The sequence below is a fragment of the Lissotriton helveticus genome, chromosome 6 (assembly GCF_964261635.1).
Source record: "Lissotriton helveticus chromosome 6, aLisHel1.1, whole genome shotgun sequence".
NCBI classification, from domain to species: domain Eukaryota; kingdom Metazoa; phylum Chordata; class Amphibia; order Caudata; family Salamandridae; genus Lissotriton; species Lissotriton helveticus.
The window spans coordinates 754,756,259-754,784,007 of NC_136067.1; the positions used below are offsets into that span (position 1 = coordinate 754,756,259).

General features: G+C 42.2%; 1 protein-coding gene across 4 annotated transcripts in view; it reads left to right on the plus strand.

The window, feature by feature from the left end:
- The first annotated feature begins 938 nt into the window (after positions 1-938).
- The window catches only part of EPHA7 (EPH receptor A7), a 224,839-nt gene continuing 198,028 nt past the window's right edge, over positions 939-27,749 (plus strand). For all 4 annotated transcript variants that reach the window (XM_078648247.1, XM_078648249.1, XM_078648248.1 and 1 more), the window contains exons 1-3: positions 939-1,277; positions 7,981-8,045; positions 10,046-10,715. In XM_078648247.1, coding sequence (XP_078504373.1) covers positions 1,184-1,277; positions 7,981-8,045; positions 10,046-10,715 — 829 coding nt within the window. In that variant the 5' untranslated portion in view covers positions 939-1,183. The remainder of the gene's footprint in view (positions 1,278-7,980; positions 8,046-10,045; positions 10,716-27,749) is intronic.

Genomic DNA, 27,749 nt, shown 5'->3' on the forward strand with positions numbered 1-27,749 from the left:
GTGTTTTAAACAAGACTGCAAATATGTGCTTTTATGTACACGTATGTGCACGCATGCACTATTAAGTATATAAATGCGTTTGGCGTAACAATTATACAAAATGTGTCCCACAAACTATCATTATGGCTGTCAATATGTATTGCATTCGACCACCTTATTTCAACCTTTGGGAAAATGAAACTATTTGGCGACCCCCACACCCTCCCAGCTCCCTTAGAGAAACAAATGTAAAGGTCGGCAGCCTACTCGTTCAATATATTGATTTTTTTTTAAAGGATAGTCTGCGAACACGTCCCCACTTCTCCTTTTTCCTTTCATTGATAAGCATTGTTGTGCTTTAATTGCAACAAAAAAAAAGTGTCGAACCCCTCGTTCAGCAGCAGGGGTTGCCCACTCTTCAGTATTAAAAAGTTTGCAGAAGATTCACTCTAACCCGTCCCATGCAGGTCCCCCCTGAGGCGCAGTTTTCCCGCCTCTGGGGCTGCTGGCGCGCTCCTCAGTCTCTGTCGTTATCCTCGCGCTCCGTGCGCACCAGGTGCTTGAACAGTCCAGCTCTGGGAGTGAAAGATGACTGGGCCAAAACACCCCAGCGCGGCGAATGCCCCCGCGAGGCCCGGGCTCGGAGTTGACCCTCCGCACGCGCCAGCCTTGCATAGGGAAAGAGCAGCCATGCAGCTCTGGGATTCTTGCACCGCGTAGACGCCACACGGGTCTTTGGACCCGGGACCGTGCCGCACGCTCCACAACGCCCACCCGCCATTGGCCCGTGTCCCAAGCCGCACCTCCTGTCAGGGAGCCCCGCCTCTCAGCCCCCTCTCTGGCTCGGGATTGGCTAGGGGTCGCTGCCAGTCTCGCTGACGGACTGGCGGGGGTGCTCATTGATATTGTCGGAGTGTGGCGCCGGGACCCGAGCTGCAGTCACTGGCATTCCGCATAGCTCTCCGGCAGCTCGGTGGAGGGAGCGTCTCTCAGGACCAACCACGCGGGGTAGCCTCTCCCAGGACCGGGGAGCGAGGGGAGCCTCTGGCGGGCACCACCGGACAGGGGCAGTCTATCCCGGGACCGGAGTGTGGGGGGAGCTCTCTTTGGACTTCAGAAAGGGGGGCCTCCATGGGCAGGACGGCGAGGCGCAGGGGCAGCTGAGCATCCTCCCGCACAGCGCAGGTTCCACCGCTCCTCCACCATGGCCCCCCTCAGCGGGCAGCAGCCCCCCTGGATTGTCCTCTGCTCCCTCTGGATATTTGCACACACCGGGGAGGCGCAGTCCGCGAAAGAAGGTAAGGCTACCTGAGGGGCACGGGCAAACTTTGTGCCCGCCTGTACCACCTTTCGTGCCCACGCAGCCCAGCTCCGGACTGATGGGCACTAACCTTATCACCAGGGACGATCACCCTTAACCGTCAAACACGCTGTAATAAATGGATTTTTATGCTTAAACGATTCTGAGAACGAACCGTGAGGGTGCTGGTGCTGTGTGCTTACTTGTGTGGTCTTCAGTTGCAATGATGATACAATAAACGCACGTACTAAGGCCCCAGCGCAGAGGCTACGTGACACAAACATGCACATTCTTAATACACGTAAGAGTCCTGCACTGTTTATTTTTGGGTACGTGAACAATGCACTTTGTAGTCAGATGTTCACGAGAAGCCCCGAAATTACCTTTTGTAAATAGATGGCAACAAACCTTTAGACGAGCTGGACTACGGAATGATAAAGATGCGTCTCAATGCAACAAAAATCATAGTGATTGAAAAAATCAAAAGTAGTGCCTGTAGTGTATGTTGCCTTTAGTTCCCACGGTGCGGCTAGAAACGTATTAAAAGTGGAATTTTAAAAGTGAAGGTATTAGCTAGGGTAATCGATGTCTGGGACCCGCGTGAAACAGCCAGGAATGGTTTGTGATCGTGTGTGTTCGGCTGCAGCATCCCTCTGCTGTGCTCGCGCCCGCCTCTGACCCAGAAGGGAAAGTACCATCCTGCGCGTGCAGCCGAAACGCAACACATCGCTTTTACTTAAAAGGGGGGTCAGAAAAGGCAAGGGCTGATCTCTCAAGGAATAAATCCGAAAATCCCCTAATTCCCATCTGAAGCCACTCGGAAAGTAAATTTTCTGCACTTTTGACCTGTGTGTGTGTGGGGGGGGGGTCTCTCTGTGTCAGTGCCCCCAATAACACGTAGACTCTTGTCAGGTGGTGGGTGGAACGGGCGTTAGGTGGAGTGGTGAAGTTGCTTCGTGAATGCACACACAAAATCGCAGAGTGGTTGGTGATCAGCGCTATCGGCTCTGTTGCTGTTTGTGCGGTCAGATATTCTCCCGATCAGCTGTGGTCGCATCCTGCAGTCTTTGTCGGCTGTGTCAGTGAATCCTGCAGTTTTGGTTGGACCCTTTGTTTCTGCGATGCACGCTGGACTGTTTGCACCCTAACCCACAGTATGCGCTATGTGCAGGGCAGCCGACACTGTGCTAAGATCTGTGCGTCCTGCACTTTCTATTGGGCTGCGAATGTACATGTAGTGTGTACCAGGCAGTGTGTTTTCAAAATGCACTCTGTAATGGGCGGTTCGGCATAAGGTTTTGAGCTGTGTGTGCACTCTATGACGGGCTGTGTGTGTTGGACTGTTTGTCTGAATTGTGCACTGCTTACTGAGTAGTATGAGCTTAGCCTAGGCTGTGTGCTTGTCCTACATTTTACAGGAGTATGTGTACGTCACGCACGCCAATCTAGGCTGTTTGTTCATTATGCACTCTATGGTGGGCTGTATGTTCCACTGCATTCTATGCATTGCTGTACAGTACATATATGTCCTGGGTCCCATACACCAGTCTGTGATGAGCTGTATGTGTGTGGGAGGGGGGGGGGCGTGGGGCGCCCTGTACTGGAGCATGTGAGCCTTGCAGGGGCTGTGTCTGCACAGCGGTATGTATGTATGCTTCACACGCTGTTTTGTGGTATGTGTGCTTTTGGCATGAGGCTGCGTGCGTATGGTGCACCCTGCACTGTGTACTAGACTGTGTATGTATCTTGAACTATACAGTGCTCTATGCATGCATCGTGGACCCCGTACTGGGCTGCGTGTGCATCATGCATTATGTAAAGGACTGTATGTGCACCCGGCACTGTTTACTGGACTGTATGTGCATCCTGCACTCGACAGTGGTCTGTGAGCGTAACGTGCACTCAGTACTGGAAAGTGTGTGTGTTATGCACTCTACAGTGGGCTGTGGGTGCGTTGTACACTTTGTAGCAGGCTTTGTGTACATCATGACTCGGTAGTGGGTTGTGTGAATTCTGCAGCCTGTACTGGACTGTGAGAGTGAGTGCATTGTGCGCCTTGTAATCCTCTGTTTGTGCAGTAGCCTGCATTCTGTACTGGGCCGTGGGTTCAGCCCGCACTCCGTACCTGGCTAGACAAGCGCTGCTCGGGGTCACTCTCGCTGCCAGGAGGCGTGCTAGGGGCCTCCTAGAAAGAGCAGCTAGTTCGTGACCCGCGGAGTGACCCGTAAACAGAAGGGGTCCTGGGTGCCTTCATCTGTGCTGCTGAGGGGGAGACGTCATAACGGGCGGGGGGTGGGGGAAGTGTGTAGTGTAGTCCCTGGAAACATCCAGTGTGTTTGAGGGAAGGGGTCCTTCCCCGACATTTTACTTCAGGGCGCTACAAAGGGCGCATACTTTTTGGGCGTAAAGTGACTAGGGGGAGCCTTGGGGCTCCTGCAATGCACCGTTTGCTACTTGTATTTTTTTTGCTCACGATTGTCACTTTTGCCTCATGTAATGTAACGTTTGCTTTTGTAATTTGTTCACTTGTAATGTTCTCATGTAGCAGTTCTGTTCCTATTGTGAAGCGCTCTGACACCTTCGGGTAAAGTCCGCGCTATATAAAAACGCATAAATTAATAAATAAATAAAACATGACATCGCTAGATGCATGCATGCTTTTGTTTTGTGAAAGCCGCGACCCTTGCTGCAATCAGTGGCCCCGGCTCTGTTTGCCGCACAGCCCTGACTGCTGCCAGGTTACCCGCCCCCCAGATCTTCAGAGGTTGGCACCGAGATGTGAGGTGATAATTCAGCAGCCGACGCTTGGAGGCGAGATGCAGCCGCGGATGAGTTCCCTCCGAAGCCTGGATTCCGTGCAGGTGGTCCGGGCACGGCGCTCAGTGGCGGGGGTCCCTGCGAGTACGGGGCTCTTCTAGGGGGTCAAAGGGCTCAGGGGCATGCTTTAAGTGTCATACACTCAAAACAAACCTCTGTGACTTGGTCCTCACCACAGCTAGTCCTCGTTAATGGATAGATGGCCTAAACACATCCTTTTTTTCCTGGTGGCACTTTGGCTCGCGCCATGGCAAGTTCCGGCTCTGTTCGCCTCAGGTGTTAGCGGTGTGGGCCACCGAGGGGGTTAACAGGTGTGTGGGGGTCTCTCGACAAGCATAATTCTATCGTGTGTCAAATCAGCGCAAATGTCTGCTTCTGACATCGCGCACTGGCAGTGCAGGTCCAATGTCGGCTGAAGCAAAGCACCGTGACCTGGCTATGTGATTAGAACAACATTTTTCAGCAATGAATACTTTTATCGCTCCACTGCTCGAGCCTTGCCTAGAATACTGACATGTTTCATATTTTGAAACAGGTGTTTGCAAATGATTCTACTACCGAGGCCCAGCACCCCTGGCTTACCAAGGGTCTGTAAAATGTACACATTTTCATGTGGCTCGGATGGAAATTATGCAAAACCATTTTTTCACCTCCAGTACATTTTTCACCTGTAAAAGAGGCCACAGGGTGCTGCCCCCCAGCAGGACCGTACTCAACCCCCCACACACACACACACACAACACTATACATTTCTATCCCCATGAGATGTTAGAAGTGCAGTTTGCTAGAATTGCAGCTGTTTCGAGAAACCCTTGTACCGCGCAGTCTGTGCCCGCACGCGCGCACACACACACACTATAACGCACTGCCAGCCGTGCATGCACAGAGCACAGGATTTCAATCAATACGTGATTTGAATGCTGTTGTGTCTAATCATGTGTGAAGTGCTATTGACGACGAGAGGCCGCACATTAGGTTTTTAAAGCGTGTTTTTGTAGCACAGCATCGCACTGTGGCCTGTTTCAAGTTCCTCGCTCGGCTTAGAGTATATCTTGACCATCGGTGTGCCAAATGACAATTCTTTTAGAGGCAGCTCTCATTTCTCTTTTTCAGTGCATCTGAAACTCCTGCGAATTGCATATGTTTACAGTTTGCTGGAGATACCGATGCAACCACACATTCTCAGTGTGTTAATAATATCCAACACCTCTAGACTACAGCGTGCAAAGGCAATGACATGTTCCTAGGGAAATTTGAATTTATTTATGCATGAAGAACGTACCGCCAGGCTACGAGAGAGGCAAATCACATTCAAAAGTGTTTTTTTCTTCATTTTTCCAAAATAGTTTGACAAAATAATAAATAACAGGAATTTACATTGATTTTGAGAGATAATAAAATATGAGCATGTTGCATATAACTGAATTGTTAAATAAATAAAGTTACACACATCTCTGCTAATACTAATATATTTTTATCAATATATTTTCTAAAAGTCAAAGTTTTTGGCTTGTGCAGACACAGTACTGCCTTATTAGCTGTTTAAATATTTGCACCACTTTTCCGAATAATTTGGGAAAAAATGTCAAATTATTATAGGTCTCTAGCAATACAATTTTGTCATTAAGGCCAGAAGAAAACGCTACCATGACTCAATTTCTCCTTTTGACTCTTATAGTTCATTGTGCATTTTCATACAAATGTAATTTTGTCTGGCGTTTTTGAATTCAACATTTTTGTGGTATTTAATAGCACATCCACATTTTACTTGCAGAACTAACATTTAATGCCTTCACCCTGCAGAAGGCTCTTTTCAGTTGTTATGACGTGTTCTTGCCCCATTGTGTCCCCATTGTGTCTGGCTGGTGTAGGAGAGGGTTTGTTGATGTGCAGTGTTCACCACATCTTCTGCAGAACGTAAACGGTCTGTTGTGGTGGGGATTGCATTAGCAGAAAAGCTGTAGAAAGGTCACTGCTTCCTAGAAGGGCAAAGAAATCTTGGAGGAACAAGGCATATCTGAATGCATTAGCTTGGTCTTTTGTGACATTTGTTGTGTTAAATATTTGCAGTTATAGCAGATGGCAGGGAATGTCCTCTGGGGCTAGAGATGCATTTCAGTGGCAGCGGACTGAGTGTAATCATCCGCATGCCAACGTAGTACACCAAGAATATTTAAAGAGTGTTCAAGTTAGAGAAATGGAAGTTACTAGATGTGTTACTTAAAATACACTGCTATAAGGGTGCAGATGCATAGTACAATTCTTGAAATGGACACATAGGTTTCACGCGTGAGGGTGCGCGCACATACACTCTCTCTCTCTCTCTCTCTCTCTCTCTCTCTCTCTCTCTCTCTCTCTCTCACTCACTCACTCTGCCCCTTCCTCTGTCTCAGATTGACTGGGGAAATCAACCTTTTGCATCAGTATAAAATACAGGCTGTTCCAGAGGCACCCAGATCGTGACCTTTAAGCACAGGCATAGGCTAAGGTAATTGATCGCAGTTACATCCAATAATGGCCTAAATCAGAACCTGGCAACAAGGCCAGTGGCATGGTATACAGCATCAAAGTTTACAAGCACAGGTGTTAGCACCACAGCTTTATGCTCCATCTGAGTATGGCCACATCATTCAAATTCCTTGTGTGAAAGTGATTTTAGTTTTACACATCCCTGCATAAAATGAAATCTGTTGGGGCCACGTAGATGCAGACTCTTTTCCATTGCTACACAAATTTGCTGGATCATGTCTTTGGGGTGAATGTCCAATACACATCAATACTTTTATTTTGATAACTTGTCATTGCTGTTAAATACCAGTTTTTGTGCATACCGCTAAATGTAACTGAGAATTTATATTAAGAAGGACAGTTGTAACGGTCAGATTTACAGAACAGTGAACACATAGGGCTGGTACACAAAGTCATTAATGAGTAGGTAAAGCAGTAGTTCAAGAGTACTAATAATTCAACTACTCACAAATGTCTTTGTGACTCATCCCCGAAATTTCCAACTCCCTATTATTTAAAGTGCAAAGAGTGCATATTCCTTTCTATTTGTACTAACTTTATGTTGATATTGGTTGAACATTCCGATTTTTTCCCCATTTTGGATGCTTTGGTACCAGTTCACAAAGGCATTTACGAGTGTGTGAAGTACTACTCATGTACTGCTTCATACACTCATATATGGCAATGTGGACTGGCCCCAATAATTATAGCTCATTAAATTGCTTGGCCCAAACAATGCTTTTTGAGAGGCCTACCGTATGCTCTACCCATGCTTCCATTTAAAGCAATTTCTCCTTTATTTATGCAATATTTTGGGAAATGTAGATTACAATGTGTGCTGTTGAAACCTATTTTATGCAAACTTGGTGTGCAATAAACGTTATTCACTAAAACTGATTGTGTTGTAAAACGAAACCTACATGATACACTATGACACCCAACAGGAAGAGAACTAACTCAGTTTCAACACTAAGCAACAAGTTGGGGAGGGGGTTCGATAATTTACGGCGCTTAATTGACACCGAGGCAGTGAATAGATGACAAAATACTGACAAAGACAAAAGAGAAGCAGTAAAACAGATAAAGCTGGGTTAAAATGGAGAGCAAGAATTGCAGTGGTGTTGAGAAGCTAGATTGCTTATTAAGGCTGTTTATCTTTTTTTTTTTAGCTCATATATCTTTTTGTGCACACAATTCTGTACCAATTATTTACAAGGTTACTAAAAGTGTTTTGTCTGATATTATAGTGTTGTCGTGCTTGGAGATTCCATAATAGCCCTCCAAGCTCCAGGTCACTATACCGAATTTATTTTTTCAATTTTTTGTGTTTTTACTCTGTAGAGACTAACTGTATTACTATCATTCTTTGTTTGCAGTCATTCTTCTGGATTCGAAAGCACAACAGACAGACCTGGAATGGATCTCCTCTCCTCCCAATGGGGTAAGGTTTCCCATTGCCAACCGCGCACTCTCATACTTACGCTGACACTCAGTATGCCTTGTGCATCCTGCTTTGCAAATTCCAACCTTCTGAAAGAGTAACCTATATTAATCAAAAAATACAAGCTCTTTTCTTTCCATTGTGAGACTGGGTGCCTGGTACCCCAGGTTACAGCTCACAAAAGCTTGCTAATTACAGAAAGCATTCTCTGCGGCAGATTCCTGCAACATCCTTATCTGCTGGCTTCCATTGTGTCCATGTAATCGCTGGTTTGGAAGGATTTCTGACTTCTGAAGCACCACAATTGTACAGATAGTGCCTGGACAGTCAGTGCGCTCCTCCCATAGAAAGTTGTATTATCAAATAGCAATTTGAGGAATGGATGTCTTTGAGTGTCTCTGATTGGTCGTAATAGAATTAGTAGCAAGTGTAGCATGGTGTTTCCATGAGCTTCCTACTGCACATACCATTTGTGTAATGTTTGTGTGTAGCCTGAAGAAGCGTTAGAAGGTATCTTTGATGGACGTGGCATAAGTTAACAGTTAAGTCCCTTGTAATCAGAGTAGTTAAATGGACTAGGGTCACTTAGAGGGCCTTTCAACCATCTCTCATGTTACCTGACTGTATGAACACTTACCCAAAGGTTATGAATAGAGATAAATACTACACATTATACATTTAGCAACACAGATTCCAATATATATGCAGTGGAAAGGAGAGAATAATCTTAGATGATTTCGTATAGTTTTCTTCCTAAAATATAGATATACGTTTCTGCTAATGGGATTTCTTCCCAGTATTTCCTTTATTGAAGCATGTGCATTCTCAAACTCATCAATATTAATATTATTGGTGTATCATGAATTGCATTTAAGTAGTCACATATACCTTCATTGCATATGTTGAGTACTTAACTTCAACAATTTTCTTTTATCACACTAAGGTGATATTTTCTACCGTCTTTCCTGTGTTGAACTTCACTCAGTAGAATCACTCCTTCCTACAGTGTTTGCTGCAAAGCATTGAATATATTTACTTCATTGATATTGATAAGTTCCAGACATATAGGTAGTGTCCTCTGCGTTGCTTTCAATTAGATTAGCTGTTTTGTGTTATTAATGTGTGTGTGTTGGGGGTGAGTGTGTGTGTTTGTGTGTAGACATTTGTATCATATTTTACACCTACTTGGGGAAATAGGCTAATGTTTAGTCATCTTCAATTTAACTAATGCACTTTACATCTAGGCACAGACACCCCCGCGCACACACATACACACACACACACACACACGTGCTAACATCCTGTTTAGTTTCCACAGAGGTATTCTCTAGGGACATATATTATAGCAGCTTCAGTGAAGCGTGCACATTGTTTACTCATGGATATAATTAATATCTGCATTCTTTGTTGAAATATGGATGTTAAAGTTTGGGTAGAAAGTAAATGCTGACACACTTTTAGAAGAAATAGCATGCACACATTTATGTAAGTAGGCTCAATCAGACACAAATGACCTCTGGGAACAGCACATCTGCTATAATATTGTTGTATGTAACTCCAGGTGTTTATTGAATCCATTCCTCAAATAGTAGCATTTAATTTTCAGCTATTTGCTAATGTTGAGCATTGCAAGTCATTTTGTAATCTCTGTGACAGTGATTTTCTGTGTAATTACTGCTTTAAACAACAAATGCATATTTCTATTGGCATGTGTCCCTTTCCTAAAACTGCCAAGAAAGAGGGAATTTACCAACGCATTAGAGAAATGTACTTGACTTTCTCCCTTGCAAATTAGAGACCTTATTTTAAGTGTTTTCACATATGCTTTTCCCACATCTCTTAGAAATATAGAATATCATAATAGTGTAAAGCAAGTATGAAGATTACACTTTTATCGAGAGGTCTAAAATGTTTTAATTAAACAGCAATATATTTGAATTAATGTAGACGCCAGTCTGTAATTGAAAGTAATTACTGATGACTCTGTGGCCATTTTACAGTGGGAAGAAATCAGTGGCTTGGATGAAAATTACACCCCGATAAGAACGTACCAGGTATGCCAAGTGATGGAACCTAGTCAGAACAACTGGCTGCGGACTAACTGGATCTCAAAAGGCAACGCACAAAGGATTTTTGTGGAACTTAAATTCACTCTACGGGATTGCAACAGTCTGCCTGGCGTTTTGGGAAGCTGTAAGGAAACTTTTAATCTGTATTATTATGAAACTGACTACGACATTGGCAGGAACACACGAGAAAGTCAGTTCATCAAAATCGACACAATTGCTGCAGACGAAAGCTTTACACAGGGTGATCTCGGTGAGCGAAAAATGAAGCTTAATACCGAGGTGCGCGAGATTGGGCCACTGTCCAAAAAAGGATTCTATCTAGCCTTTCAAGACGTAGGGGCTTGCATTGCTTTGGTGTCTGTGAAAGTGTACTTCAAGAAATGCTGGTCCATTATTGAGAACTTGGCCGTGTTCCCTGACACAGTTACGGGCTCCGAGTTTTCTTCCCTAGTTGAGGTAAGAGGGTCCTGTGTCAGCAGCGCAGAAGAAGAGGCCGAGAACTCTCCCAGGATGCACTGCAGTGCAGAGGGCGAATGGTTGGTGCCAATCGGAAAGTGCATCTGCAAAGCAGGCTACCAACAAAAAGGGGATACTTGTGAGCGTGAGTATAAGACACTCTTTCCTTTTCCTATGCACACCTTTATTGCTCTAATTCTTTTTTTTACTGTGCCTTCAGGATGCATTAGACTTGTAATGCATGCAGCGACCATTTACTGTCAAATAGTAAATTGTATGGTGTAAATCAAAAACAAAACAATTACAATATTGTCAGTTGTGTTACATGTTATTTCAAAATGTATGAAATGCAGAGTTAGGGCCGAGAACTGCAAATCATGTTGCATCTTTGACCTAAACTCTCTTTCTTAAATTGGAAAGTCAGGAATATGTCTCAACCAATTTTATTAAAAGGTTTGAGGTTAGGGTTGGCATCACTGTTTTTGATGCATTATGCATGAGCGTTGGCCAGTCCACAATAAGGCTTAATTGGACGTATTCATGTTTCCTCAGCATGAGTATTTGTGGAAAAATATTTATAGAACATGTAAAGTCATGACTGATTTTAAAGCAGGTGATTTTAGGTTGGTCTGCATCACTGTTGCAGAGATAGCTCAGCTCCCTTTTTTAAATAGATGTGTATGTTTCCTGGAGGCAAAGAAGTTATATTATTCTGCCACACGTTCTCATAACTATGCTTATGAAATATGGCCTCCTGAATATATCTCTCTGGAAGTACCCCAAAGCCACCACTGCTCCAAATTAACAAATGTTTGTGGGCCTGATCCGAAGTACCAAAGTCTTGGTCAATTCGAACAGTCAAGGCATTCCACCCTATAAGATTTAGACTGTCAGTCCCATATTCATGCCTGATAAAAATGCTATAATTGGCCTAATGACAAATCTTTTTTCTATGACTAGATGTGTCTTACTCCTGTCTGATAGGCGAGTTAAACCTAAATATCCGCACCTGATTCACAAATCATTTTCTACAAATAGCTTTGTCTTACCCCAGGTGTAAATGTGATTTTGTGTAAATGTGATTTACTCATGACTTTCCTTTAATAAAACCACTATGAGTAAGCCTATCTTACTGCTGTAAGGGACACACAGAAATGTGAATTGTGCCTCACTATTCAGGTGTAACTCACATATAAGACAGATCCAAGTAACATCTACTCTAAGAAAAAAGTTTAAGAATTGGACATTATATCTTTGCTATACGATACTCACTATATTTTTATTAATTCCATGTTTCTCCTAAGCACAGTAATTTTATTTGGAATGAAGCTATGATTTATGCATACAAATTGCTGTATTCTAAAATGTGGATACATCTCTTTGTCGGCTCGCCCTGCAGAGATTGGGGGCACCACCCATACGCACTTGTTTCACTCCCTCTCTCTCTTTCTCTCTCTCTCGCTTGTTTTACCTCTGTTATGTGTTGGTTTTGTTCGTCTCAGTGGCAAATATATAACCATCATCAACTCTTCATCAACTCATAGATGTAACATGGGTAAGGAGAAAGAACAGTGAGAGTTGAACTATGTCTCAACTAGTACTTCAAGAAATGCTGGTCCATTATTGAGAACTTGGCGCCGGGACACCTCCGTGTGAGGTAGCTGTTTGCGCTCTATAAAACTTAGTATTATTATTATTATTATTATTATTATTAGTGGCACAAAAGTATAATCAGTTGACGTATTTGGGCTGAGTATGATGTCATACTAGTTTTCATACACCTGCTACATATTCACAGTTGTATCAGGTGTGCTACATTTTAAACGTGTTTTCCTAGGTGTTATTTCGGTTATGGCATGCCACAGATACAACTGTAGGCTGTTCACCTGCTGATTTTGTGTCTGGACACCTTAAAAAACATTAAAAAAAGGAGGGAAATTGATTGTATATATTTTGAGCAATTTACAACCATCTTTCCATTCAGGGCGAAGCTAAAATCTGAACTTATTCTCATTGGGAGCTTACCGCTGGGTACTCTGCCATTATTACATAAAAAACTATCCAGTAGATACGTATTTGTCTACTCAATGTGCAACACATTTTAAAAGCTCTTTTAGAATGAACATATATTATTTTGTGTCTTGCCACATTTTGTCTCTCTGTACTTTTTGCTTTCATTTGCTGCTTTTGAGCTTTTCTTCTCTTTGTAGTTAAGGGTTTCGTTACATGTTATTAACATATTTTCAGCGCTAACGCTCTTTAGACCGAAACAGGATTTCTGTTTGATGAGTTGCTTTACTACATTTTTTTCTACATCCAATGCTTTTAAAACTCCACATTAGTCATCAAACAGCCATGGCACAGCGATCTACAATTATCATTCCAAGAACCCGTGGGCTGTAGGGCAAAACGAAAGCAGATACACTTTGATTTCAAAAGCAGTTCTTTAAGATATATCGTGGGCCACTCTGCTGTACTGTTGAGGACCATTCCCTGGAACATCTTCATCCAGATCAGAAAGGCAGTACTATCTTTGACCACTCAAGGAAGTACCGAAAAACCTCCCACTTCTCCAGGTGCATGCGCTGCTAGTGACTCGCTTAAGTCACTAATATAATCAAACCCTCAAAATAATCTGTCTCTTAATTATAAATCATTCATGGAAACTAGTTATTTGCCTGTTTGCAGTAGTGCATACAGAGCTATAGAAGTAAAAATAAAGAGTTAATCAGACACCTTTATTTAAAACTTGAAGCTAGATGATCTGTTTGTTGGCAACTGATCCTCATTTTGACTTCATTTTGTTGACAAATATGAATTTAGTACATTGGAAACTCTAATGGCAACACATGAATTATAAAGTATAGCAGCTGTCCTAAGTAGGAACTGGAACATGTTAGAACTGAATGTTGTGCAGGACCCCCCTCTGTGGTTGCCACTCAATCTGCTTTAATATTTTACCAGTTGATGTTTTGTTCTGCATAATGGAACACACTTTACTACAAATAGGGGTGCACATTCTTCTGTAAGTAAGCACCCAAAGAAGACAAGCAGAGCAAACGTGTCTTGCATAGTGATGTTGTGGCTTGAGCGCTGCTGGTAAGGTCAAACCGGTAAGACCCCCAACATCATACCCTTGATGGTTGCGGGCAGTGTTAATTATAGGGTTAGGGAGGTGGTGTGAGAGCCTCCATAGCCACCAGGGGACTGCTTAGAGGACTCATCATGGAAGTGAGCAAATTAATTTATGTGAAGTGCACAGTAAGCTTGGTGTGCCACCTTTGTTTCAAAGCCCAGCAGCTGTTCGATCACATATGTCGATTTCGATACCATCATCCTGCTTTTGGGACTAAGCAACAATCTCCATGCTCCTGGGGATGCACCCCACAGATTACTCTGCACGACTAGAGCTGCAGCTTGCTCACCTTCTGCAGCTGAAAATGCAATTTAGGACAGCAACACAAGTAGAATAGTCATCCCCTCTGACACAAGCGCAAATGTAGTGAGGACCCTAGAAGTAACCTGTTTTCAATCCACGGGTCAAAGACAGTCAAGCGACTATGATAATATCAGAGGAAATATTGTTAAAGTAAAATTCTTGGTGTCAACAAAAATTGTCCTGACTGTGAATCTCCTGTTAAACAATAATAAAACAAAGTTACTGACCTATATCATTCATGGGGAAATGACGATAAAGCAGGACATACTGCAAATTGGTTCGAATTCAAAAGGTATTTGCACACTTGAATTCAAGTAAAGATTTCAAGTACATGCATTAGTGATTGAAAAATTCGAGGATTTGCTGAAAGTTACTTTCGAGAAAAGAGATTTACACATTTGGAATTCCAGCTCTACGACAACATTTGCAGAGGCCGCCCCCAAAGGGGGCAACGAGGACCGGCGCCATAACAGCCACCGAGGCCTGGAAGGATCGGGTTAGTCTCTGCAAAGAGCCCAAAAGTGAGTGGTTGCTTCCTGTCACGCCATAAGTGCTGCAGAGAGGTGGCGAGTCGCCAGGCCAATAGAGGGGACAGGTGATTTTCTAACCCACCAATGGGGGGAAACCACCTTCGGAGGCAGGAAAGCTGCGGGGGGTTATAAAGCGCCGCTCCCCACACTGCAGCTCACAATTATTGTGGAGCTAGGGGAGCGGCGCAGGTGGAAGGAGTGTGGAAACCAACAGAACACTTTTATGACCCCAAAAGTGGCAATAAATTAGATATGCCTGCAAAAGAGCGGAACAACAAACTGTCAGGGTGATTTACGAATCTAAGATGGGCAAATGATTTATGACAAGAAGTGAGTTATAACAAGCAAAGCAAAATGATTATGACAAGCAATGTATGACAGTTCACGATGGTGATTTGAATCGCCAGGGTCATAAAATTATGACCAGGGTGTTGTAAAAATGAATAGATGATTATTCATATAATAGTAATAAAACTGCGGTCAATAAAGACCACAAAAACCACAACACATGTTGGCTGTTTTTATTAGTGATACATGGGTAAGAAGGTTGCATGCTATTCTGGAGTGGGCACAGTGCAGGGGTTTTCCTGCAGTCAGGGATTCAGTGTTAGGCAGGGTTAAGGGCATTCCACAGAGGCCTTGCCTGCTAAAGTAGGTGAATAACATCAAGCATGTAATTTTGTGGTAATTCAATGAACTCGTGACCCTCCACTGGCTAGGAATGTGTTACTCTTCCACCTCTTGTTCTGACTGGTTTATAATTTGTAACCCCTCCACCTCTTTATCTGACTGCCTGACAATGTGTAACCCCTCCACCACTTATTCTGACTAGCTGAGAATAGTTGCATCTGGCTTGAGGGTAGAAAGAGCCATACATGCTCTAGGTCCCCTGCATAATGCACAGATCTTTGAATTTAGTACTGCTCGGAATATCGGGCCAGTGTGATGCCTACAAATAGGATGATTTGGCCACTTTTTCATTACAAACGATGGTACTTATCACCTGATTTTCGGTCAGTTGCAGATTGTCGATTGGTTAACGCATTACTGCAAATGAGAAGATGGCGTAATTTACTTTTTTCAGTGAGAAACACCTTTTGTAAATTTCCATCAAACATAATCTCAGCTCCATTTGCTTTTCATGCCTTTTTTATGAAATTCGCTGCCAGGCAACCATTTAATAAAAAGCTGTGTATAAATAGGTATAATACTTTGAATCCTGGAAAGACTAGATTCAGCTCTGTGTTACACTCCCTGTTTCCAATGATTCTCTCTCCAGTTACATACTGTACTTTGTTGTCAGATGGAATGGCCACATATATAAATCACCTTTGGAAGTTAAGGTAAGAATTGAAGTAATGTTCTACTTTCTTACCCTGCTAATTCTGTTTACATCTTGCCCTAATTCATGAAATTGGTGAAATATACTCTTGCTTTTGCTGGAGGGCCGAATCGTTTTAACGCTTTACCTTCCAGCTCTTAGTTATTGCAAGTAAAAAAGTAAAAAAATGATCTGCTCTAATATAGAAGTCAAGTGACATTTCCAGAATTTTCAACACACCACACACATCCTTGTATTTTCCTAACAGTGATATTGAATTTAGAATCAAGGCACTTGTGAACATGTGAATATACGAATTGTTTTCTGAGGGGTGCCTATTTTATCTTCATTACTTCCGAGTAAGTTCTCAGTATAATTCATCATATGTCCTGATTCGCCAAAAACAGGGGACGAGAAGTTGAAATTTGCACCTGCAGGATTACTCATATATTTGGAGCAAATCTTTGAGTTTAATAAGATTTTCAGATAATCCTAGGACCAATTGAAATACAGTGACAGATTCGCAGTAGTATCCACATGCATACAATTCACACATGCAGCATTTCCACCAGTAGAACATTATGTAGATGAATACCTGGCACAAATGTCTATTTGCACATTCCACTTTTTCGCTGCTCCAACGGGCAAATATTTTATCCCATTGAACAAATTATTCCAATCTTCTTTCATGTTTTGGTTATTCCATCCCAACTTCCACCCAGGTGTCAACATTTTGGAATGGGAAGGAGTATGCCAATACCAAAAAAACAAACACAGGTTTCTTTGTTTGCTCACATTTGCAGATATTGTACAATTCCTTTCGAGGATAATATTCCTCAAGTTCCGATTCTGCAAATATGGTAGGGATTTTGCCGCCCGTTACCAAATTGAACCTTAGTCTGCAAATTCCTTGGTGAGTCCTACACAATGTGAGTGAAAGTCAAACAGCCCCTGAAAATTGTTCAACCACCAGAGACACAAAGATCAAGTTTGAGAATTAGAAGCTCAAAGTATTTGTGTGACACCTTATTGCCTCAGTATTTTGAGGCATTAAGCCAAATCTGTTTACACTGTCTAATATATAGACTACATTATAATCAGAGTTTCCACCATTGTCTCAGAGCATAATTAAAACCTGGGGGTATACACGTATTATTAATAATGGCACACATTTTTGTTATAATTATTCCAGTCAACTGTTCAGACTAAAGTCACGATCAAAGGACCATGTTGCTTTAATTGTGGCTTTGGTATGAAAACCGCCTCTTAAGTTCACTATCTACGTGTGTGGCTGTTCCTTACGCTCTTGAGTCTGAAACCACGTCTATGATTGATTCATTTTTAGAATATTTCTGTCTGTGTCTGATTATGTCTGAATAGATTTTATTTAAAAATAAAATCCAACTGGCTTGAATTTCTTCCCCTTTCAATATTCAGTACATCTTCCACGGTCTCCTCTCAATGCTATGTTTGCTACTTTTTGACTGCTTTTAGATTAGTACACAAAGTTCTGAAGTGTAAGCATTTAAGTGACTATTTCCAGGTTGGGAACTATTCCACACTAATAGTACATGCTTCAAGGCTCCCACAACTATCCTGCATCCTCATGAAGGAGCTCTACCAGGGAAACCAATATTTAAGTTAGGCAGTGCTGTATACCATGGTATGAATAAAGTAGCTTGCTAACTGGTGCTAATTTAATGTGCTGTAGATGGCGAAGACTGTGGAGAAACCAGGACAGATCAATTAAATTGGCGCACATGATGTGGAGTTTTTTTCCTAAAATGTCTGAACGATGGGGTTTCTGCATTTTCTGTTACAGGGGAGGTAGGTGGGTGTTTGCAGCTCGATGTTAGTGAAATCGTTGTGGGCCCCAGCCAGGCTTCTCATTTGACTTTTACGTTAGACTTCGAGGTATGAGCTGGTATTCTGTTGTCTCATAGTGTTTCATATCTTGCTGTTAAAAGGAATTTTAGTTCAAACCTTTTCCATTAGCATCATTGTTGTCTTTTTAACTTTGTACAATTCCTCCAGCTTTATCAACTTTATGTAGTGTATTTAAACAAAGGTTAGTTGAAATGAAAAAAAAAACATATGTGAAGAATACCTTAAATGTTTGCCTTGCAAGGGATAAAACCAGCAACCCCTGCTGTTATGCACTATTACAATCGTTGTAGTGAGAAACGTATCAACTTTTAAAAGTTTGTCAACCTCAGAAAACTCTGAACAGAGAACTTTAATTTCACTCTCAACAATTTTAAATCTGCAATACCAACAGAGAACAACTAACCAAATAGAGAGGACGTACATTTTTGCAGTGTTATTTGCTGGGAGCTGATTCGATGCCTGGCAGCCCTGGCTATTGCTTACAATTTGACTCTGCAATTTTAAGCTCATTATTTGTTCCATAGATATGATAAATTATGCATCTGAGTAAATATGGGCTGCTTAGCATGTTTATCGCACCTCCACGGTGCACTGTTAAGCCTGACAGGTTGCAGATGTCTCGGGAGTTTAGAGGATATAGAGAATAGCTCATTAAAAGATTTAGGGAGATGAGAATCAGTGTTATCCTACTGTCTTCAAGGACTCCAGTGTTGGTTTGTCGGCATGTTGAAATAATGTGCCGATGATCGTTTTCGCCTTTCAGGGTGAAAAGGCAATACTTAAGAGCTCCTTTAGAGTTGTTTCTGCAGTATCTAACCATTGCCTCTCAAACTGCATTTACGAGTTAAATAAAGCTTAGAAGTCTACAAAGCAGTCAACAGAACCTCTGCTAAAACGACCCCATAGGTTAATGTGTACTTAGCAGAAGGACATACCGTTGGGCGCATAGAAGCTGTTTTTTCCCAAGCAATTAGGGCAATGTGAACGGTGGTCGCAAATCTAATATTTTACTGGTTTTCTTACATACAGTCTAATTTATTATGGTTCATGGAACCGATCCATCACAGTTGCTCCTAGGTGTGAGCCCATTTCTATGTTTTACATTCTCAAAGAATTACATGAGTGTTAAAGGGAATCTGTTTCAGTCATGGATTTCCTTGAGTACTTGTATGCATATGAGTTTGTAACAATGCGTCCAATTCTGCATGCATAAATTAAATGCATATGTGACTTTACACACTTAATTTTTTGTCCTTTTAGAAAATATCTCTCTCTGTAGAAAAAAAGCCTGTTCCTGCCTTTTAACCACATTCAGTCCTGCTCTTGAAAGGAGTAGGTTTGTCTGCATTTTCATTGCGTGAAGCTGCTTGCACGTCGGTGAATACCAACAGGACCTACAAGTTTGTGAATGTTTACCAACGTTCACAGGTGGACTCAATCAGGAACGACCACAAAGCCAACCCTGAAATTAAATTTTCAAATGGGCTAATCGATCAGAATGTCCTTAGTGCTTTGGAAATTATACCTGTCCTGAACTTGTCCATGTGAATCGGGAGCTTTCATATTCGAAGATTCAATTTTGTCACATGCTCCGACCATAGCTGCTCAAAAAGCTTTATAAAATTGGCTCATAAATTCTATAGAAAACGGTCTGTGCAGGATTTATCTATACATCTCTGCTACTGGATAGCTTAGCATTGTATGTCTAGCTGTTATTGTAAACCTGGAGATTGAGGAACACAGAATCTTTTCTTGATCGACTCCCATAGAAAACTAAGAAAATCATGCATTTGTTAATACTTGCTACAAGATAGCGTAAGCTGTCTGTTTGAGAAGAGACCTATTATAAGCTTACATTGGACTCAAAGTCCTCCCATTGCTTACCATTGGTTGGCTTTATTGTCACTGTCACTTGCTTGCTTTTTATTTGTTAGGTTGTGTGGGCTTCCCTTCCTCTTCTGTTTTTCGTCCTGCCCCTAGAGCTTCATTACTTTTGTTGTTCTGCTGCTTAATTTTCAGGCACTACTTTTTTCTGTTTGGTTAAGCAATCCATGACCATGCATGTTTTTTCAGCTATCTCCCTTGCATTCTTCTGTCCCCCCCCCCTTTGTACTCTATGTTCCCCTTTCTGCGTTGTGTGCTTCTTCCCTCCTACTCATGTTATGAATTTGTTACCCTCCCTCCATTTTGTTTCCATCCCCTATGCTGCTTCCCCTACTTGCACCCTCTATATTGCATCCACCCCACCCCCGTTTTGCTTCCTCCCTACCCTCCATGTTGCTTTAGCCCCCACCATCCATGTTGCTTCCTATCACATGCGCCCTCCATTTTGCTTCCCCCACCCACTTAAAAAACACACTTTTGCTCTACTTTTTGTAAATTTAGCAATCTAACTTTTATCAGGAAATAAAAAGAAATAAGCACCTGCCTCGTTTTATAGGTGTGTGTATGTGTGCTGCTCGTGCTTACAAAATGACAGAGGGCATGATTTTCTCTCTTCTTTAGCCATGATGCACAGCTTTAGGGATGCTCTACAGCATTGCTGTAAACTTTAACATAACCAATAGGCTCTAAAGGCTATTCCTATTGGCTTTGCCCATGCTTGTTTGGATGCCAATTTGCCCTAGAGCTAGTTGTGTATTTATTACAACCAAGAAGCTTAGCGCCAACAAACAAGTTTCTCCTGCTCTTGATGCATATACAAGGATGTGTCCTTTTAACAATTGATGTGCTAAGGACTAATGCTTTAATATCACTGGCATACCCTAATGGATCACAAAATGAATACGATAGCAAATAACTTCAACATTTTTTAAAATTTTTATATTACTGGTAATCCATTCTACTTGTGATAATTGCAGGCCTTTAGTTATTCGCGCAGTTTTCTTTATCAAATTCAACGGCACATTAGGTCCTCAGTTTGAAATTAAATGAGCGTGTCACTGTCCTGGTATTGTCTAAGTAGAAAGGAGTGTCTCTTTGAAGAGTAGGTCGCTGTCTGCCGAGTCATCGGAGAAGTTCTCCCTTCGCTTCTCAGATCTCGCTGAAAATTGTGTTGTGATCAAGTCATTCGTCAGTGCACCAAAGAAACAATGCAACCTCTCGCTTCCTCAGTGTTACCTGTGAGTGCACATGAAAGCAGAGAGCGCGGCAGAGGAACCATGGGAAGTTAGGAGGAAAGTGAATAGCTTGGCGTGGCATCCTGTCCCAGATCTGGCTTAACAATGGTGGCACTGTATTCTGAAGAAGGCCATCTCAGATGTACCTGTGCGTCGGTGGGTGCATGCCTACCTGAAACATGAGATACGCCGTATTATTCGCCTGCAAGCAGCGTGCCAATGGACATGCATAGCTGTATGATCTCATATCCTGATACCACACCACCAGGGTAGGCATTTAATGCCCTTTATAAAGTGATCAGGCTTGGCATCTCTGTCAGTCTTTGTTTTAAGTGTAATAGTACTGTCTGTTTTGCAGAAAAAAAGAGATTTCCTTTACATGTAGAGCTGGTGTTAAGGTTGAAAAGTATGAAAAACTACCTAATAATTTTGCCGGACTCCAGCATCACAGATTTTCTTGGGCAGTGCACATGTGTGGAAGGGTACGCTGTTAAAATTAATTTTAAGATTAAAGGACAGCATTGTGACTAAAGGGTATTTATTAAACATGCAGGGCTGGTGTCTGTGGATCGATGCATCTGTGGAAATTGAAACCAGGCATCGTAGCTGAGTCTACTTCTGAAAAGTAGTGAGGGCTACAGCTGCACTACTTACTTTCGTCACTTGTAAGTCAGCTTACACTCACTCAACATGTATGCAAGAGTAGCATAAACATCACAATTCCTTATCAGTCGCCGCCTAATAGAAAATTCAAACCCAGCAGAAAAAGTCCCTGAAAGGATTGAACTAACTTTTTAAATCAGATTTTTTTTTATAAAATCCCCTAAAAAGATGTATACCTTGCAGGCCCATGACATATATCTGTTCTAAAACAGACCCTTTTCTCCATTCTTTTCCTCAATAAAAGCAGAACAATGAGTATTCATGAGGTTTTGAACATGTCTAATCCTCAGATACTTTGACGATTCAACTATATTGAGGAATACATTGAGTAATGCTGTAAAGGTTTGTGCGGCTCACCTAATCAACATCAACATGGGTCACCCAACATTTAGATTGGAATGTGCAGGGTTGGGGCAGCTTACTTACTTACACTACATGTACGGAGGGAAAGGCACCCACACACTGGCGCCGGTGAGACAGATAGCCATGGCGGCATGGGATAGGGAGATAGAGACGTTAGGATGGGCACACAAAATCACTAGGGAGATGCCCCTTTGGAAAGGTGAGTGGCTGAAGGAGATTGCGAAGCTGTGAGGCTTGAGGGCATTGGACACTTTATGCATTTCCAAAATCAGGATGTTTTTAAAGCGGGGGATATTATGCCCTTCTCATCGCCATTTGACTACCATCTACACTGACTCAGTTTCTCAAATATACCCAACTTCGGCATGCCTAGCAGGCAGAAGCATTGGGGGAGACTGAAATCCCAGAATATGCCTCCTTAGAGGGATGCCTTCCACTGGAATTATTGAGCAGAGGTGCAATATTCCAAATATACCGAACCATCAGTAACATCATGCCAGAGTCGCAATGTGCACTCAGGGAGCGGTGGCGGCGGGAACTTTGGGTGATTTTGAAGACATTAACTGGGAGGCAACACTTATGTACTCCCGCAAGGTTGCCATTAAGGCATATCTACGTATCATACAATTTAAAATTCTCCACAGGATTTATTACAATCGCAATAGTCTATACACAATGGGAAAGACAACTACACTGACCTATCTATGCTGTGCTGGGGCAGTATGGGTCTTAATGCACGTTATATGGTAGTACCCTCATATACAAGTCTACTGGAGCAGCGTTATGCAGGAACTGTCCCATGTACTCGAGATCTCGATCCCACTTGACCCGAAATTCTACTTATTGGGAATTCCTAATGCTATTGCTCTCCTTCATTTCAATCTCATGTTTAGTGCACTATGCCTAATGGTGGTCAAGAGGGACATTGCAAGACACTGGGGAACACTGGAAGTCCTTTCTGTAAATGAATGGAGAAATGGAATGGACGTCTATATGGCAGCTGAGATAGTGATCTACCGCAGTAGTGGTTGTCCCATAAATTTGATAAGATCTGGGGCTGGTGAAGGGCTTTTTGTGGATTGGATTTAGTGGGAGCGTGATCAGGTGACATGATTGACCCCACAAATGGATAGGTTCTGTGGGAAGGGGGGATAACATGTTTTGCTGTTGCACTGCTGATCCAGGTTCCTTCCTTGTACCTGTCCTTTGTTTTCTATAACATGCTTTTGCTGAAAATTGTGCCTGATGTGCATGGTTGCCTTTTTCTTTATGTTCTGCATAAAATATAATATATATATATATATATATATATATATATATATATATATATATATATATATATATATATATATATATATATATATATATATTTAATTTGCATAAGTATATAGTAATCGCATTTATATAGCGCTTACTTCTGCTGGTGAGTAGTTGAAGCGCTTTAACATGAGTGTACCAGGAACCCAAGGTTAGTGGTTAATCCAGTGGTTATTGGTTATTATTAGTTCTTGTTTATCGGCGGTTATTGGCATTAGTCTTGTGCTGTCAGGGGACCATTCCATGTTCTTACTGCAGTTTCTTTGTGGTAAATTACCTTGTTGATTGCATTAAGTATGTTGTTGCTAGGCCTGCAGTTTTGTTTTCACCTGTCAGATTAATGTGCATTTCTGCTCTAGTATATTTTGCATTTTTTACTCAATATGGGGGTTGTAGTTTTAAGCACCCCTGTCATGCTTGCATCACTGTAGAAAACGTGGTATTATGGGTGAACGCTAAATTAATGTTGAGCATACTGCATTAAGAAAAAAAACACACAGTTTTATGCCCCCGAAAGCAAAGGCTGAGCATTTATTTCTTATTAACATTCAGAATGGAACTGAGCTTTAGTTGTCAGTCAAAAGGAAGCCTCGTGCGGGCGAGCGCTGGCATTGATTGATGGGTGTGTTTAAACATATGCAAAGCAGGTACTGGGGTCACTTCAGAACAGAAAGCCCCAGTGGCCCAGTAGCAGGAGAAAGAAGCTGGGCACGCACTTCCTTGCCAGCTGAGGGAGGTAACAGTATCTGCAATGTCCTTGATTGATAGGGTAAATCTTAGTTTTCTATCAGCATTGCCATCAGTTAGGAGAGGTGTCTGTCTTGATGTGGTAAATAAGGGCGACGTGTATTCATGCGGCTTCTGGCTGCGAGCTTCCCTGTGATTGAGGGTGGAATGTGGTGCTTAATCATACAGCTTGACACAATGTCTTTACTTTTCGATCTCGGCCTGTAATGTGTATTTTACATGCATACCAGAAGCTGATTGGATAACCTCCAGGGCAGCACAAAACATCCTATATTGGAATCTGTCTTGGTTAACCTTCAGGGCACCGCAGAACATCCTCGGTGATCTATTGCAAAAAGAACAATGCAGTTTGATTTCATAGACTTGCTGCACATTCATATATTCTATATAAGACCTGTAAATCCTTCAAAGTATCATTTTGCCTTAGGTTTGGTTAGAACTGGTTTGTAGTGATTTACGCCCGTGGTCTGTATCCCAGGAGTGGCCTAGACGAACCACCATTAGAGCAGCTTAAATCACATCAGGACATGTGTGTCTGATTTAACAACTGGGACACAATCAGAGTACACACACATCAATGGGAAGCTGTTTGCAGGCAATAGCATGCTAGAGAGATGCTGCATGGGGCAAAGGAGGTTGAGATAGTTCAGTGGATAAACAGACCTTAGCAGAGTGTCTGTTAGGGGACCTGAAGGGTGTCTTTGAGACTGTCGAAGAATGCAAAGAGGATTCACTTATGTGGTCCTTTTGCAGAGTAGGTTTGCCCATGTATAGCTGTTTATACTGTTGCTGTGATCAGCATTCTTATTGCAGAACAACCAGCAATGATTGTGATTTCTGCACAAAGCCTCCCAGCCCATGAATATTTCTTAAGGGTTTTGAGCTTGACTCTGTGTTGCACTGGGAACTACAACAAAAATGGAGGATGCACGTGACCCAGGCTGAAGAAGGCGTACTGATGGTTTTATTTGTTGTATTATTTTGTAGGACTTGTAAATGTTCATTTTGCTCTTTTGACATGAGCTGACCCATTTTTTAGGCATGAGTGGCTGCTGAGTCAGATGCCCCATCATTTTACTTAATTTTTGATGGATCATAGCACTATTTATGCAGAATTAATAGTTTGGATTTGTTTCTTAGGTGGGAGAGAACCAAGATGTTATATTAATTCTGAGGATTTAACTTAATTTTTCATGATATTAGACAGTTTTCAGATGCGCCATGCTTTTTGTCAGAATGGAAAGGCTTTGCTAGATGTTTCTACACAAACTTTGATTCTGCATGATACAAGCATGTATTTCTCTCCCTTGATGCCCTAAGGGGGAAAAAAGCATACTAGGCACCAGTGATTGTCATTACAAAACCTGAATTGGCTTGGGGACTGTTACATCCTGACATCAGGCCACATTTCCCTAGGATGCTTGTTTGCAGGCCAGGGAGAACCTGGCCTGGCAGTTCGGGCTGGACTGTTCCCATTGGGTGCAGGGTCAAGACTGATTTGCATATGCCTAGGTTCAAACTGGAATAGCATGGGGAGCAAAGAAATGATGGATTTAGGCCCAGATCTCTGTATTGTGGTGAATGTATGACATTGTTCTGTATTCTGTCCTTCAATTGTTGTTTTCACAGTTCCCACCCCAAGATCCCAAACAGTCATTATTCCTGCTGGGGAAGGGGGGGGGGAGGTTATGATATTAATTGTCAGTCTGTCCTGTTGGGTGGCAGACAGAAAGCCTACTCGATATTTAAACAAGCATTTGCAATGCATTAGATCTCACATTTGTGAGAGTTTAAACTATTGGCACTGTAAATAACAATGCCTTTTATTTATCTGTTTTGAAAATTAACACATAAATAAGAGGCATTGTCATTTTAAATACCAATAGCTCAAACTCTCATTGATACAAGACCGTTTTCATTGCAAAGAAGCAGCTGCCATTGTCCCGCCTGCTTGTAAAGTGAATGTGTGGCATGCTGAATGTTGCAGGAAAGCAGTCATGCCTGCAGTAGGAGAAACTCATTAAAGAAAATAGTGCTTACAGACTACATCAGACATACCGTGTAACAACAGAAGTAAAAGGGCCAGTCCTCATGGGAGGTTACAAATAAAGACAAGGCGGTACTAAGGAGGGACTAACAAGCCTATTAACGAATCAGAAGCCAGCATTTACCAAAGAAAATGACATAAGCCAATGGAAAATATTGGCAGAGAGTGGGCGGAGCTTCAAGTCCATATTTGAATACAGCATGCCCTGCAGAGCAGCGCATGCGCTGCCCTGTCTCGACCTTAAAAAAATGGTTGTGACCAGACTGGCCTGACTTCATGCTACACACCCTTCCACTCGAACCCACGCAGTCTTTCTTTCCTCCCCCTACCAAGGGGCAGATTGGGAGATTTTCCCTCAACCTGTCCTCCCGAGAAGAAAAAGCTATTAACATCAGAAGTAATATAGAAAACCCTGGGGGGGAGGGGTTTGGGGGAGCAACAGATATTTACACTCACTCCTCCCCCCCCCCTGGAAACTTTGGTATTTTTGAAGGGGCCACAAATGCTAGTCCTGCCCCTTCAACAATATGGATCACGCTGTGCACAACTTGTTCTAGCAGATTACAAGAGCACCATTCCCTGATCTGTATGGTGGTGTGGCTCCATGCAAATGAGGGAGCATGTTGCCTGTACAATTATCTTCATTCTGAGTTATAAAAACAATCTTTCCACGATTTGCTGTTTTTTTTAGATAGTTGGGCCTGACTACCGATCTCTGCACAGGGTTATCCGCAAATAGAATGAGCCTGTTTCTCTTTTGTCTCATTTTGACAAATACGAGGTCCTTGACTATGTTATGTATAGCTAGGGTTGGTGATATCTGTTACCTTTGTGTTTTTTTTCCTATAGATTTTAAATATATTGATGTCTTTTTGCCACTGTGCTGTGTTGGTATGTTTGCCTTCCTTAAGAAAACATTTTTTGGCATGAAGTACATTGGACTTTTGCACAATATTCTGTTTCATTGTAAGTTTTGTTTTCGCAATAGATTGAGTCTTACTTAGCCACTGTGCTGTGTTGGTATGTGTTGCCTCTTTTCAAACATTGTTTTAGTATGTAGTACATTGTACTTTGTCAATTAATTGTTTTTGGATACTTAATCTATTTCATTGTAGTCTACAACCATCTAGGTCCTGATGATGACCCTGTTATAATTATGTGTTGGGTTGAAACGTTGACTTTTACTAGAGGACTCATGATGCTGGCACCCTTTTTCATTGAATGAACTTTAAATTTGAGTCTTGTATTTGGATTTTCCTTAACATCAGTTTGTATTCTATATATTGCAAATAAGCACTTGTGCACTTTATTCACAAATGTTACTTTGCGCTGTGCCATTTCGAAGAGCCCCTGGCCTACAACATGACATTTCCTACCAAAATTGTGATATCTTGAATCATTACAAGATTAATAAATTGTATTCATATACTTTGCCGATAATAATTATTATGTGGTTCTCGATGGCCTCAGGAGGATAGGCCTTCTCCTCTCTCCAAGGATGTCATTGTGTTGTATATCTGATTTATCACCCAGATCCCTATTATTATCGGGCTACCCCTTATTTGTGATATACTTGAGGTGCAGAAAGGAGCAATGCATCTAATGTGTATTTCGGGCCGGGACTTTTTTCAATAATCGGATGGGTGGTCAGTTCATCCTTGCATGGGTCCATGGCCCCACCTTTAGAGCACAAACAGTCTTCCTGTGTACCCCCTTCCCCTGGGGCCTGCAGCAATCCCCATGGCG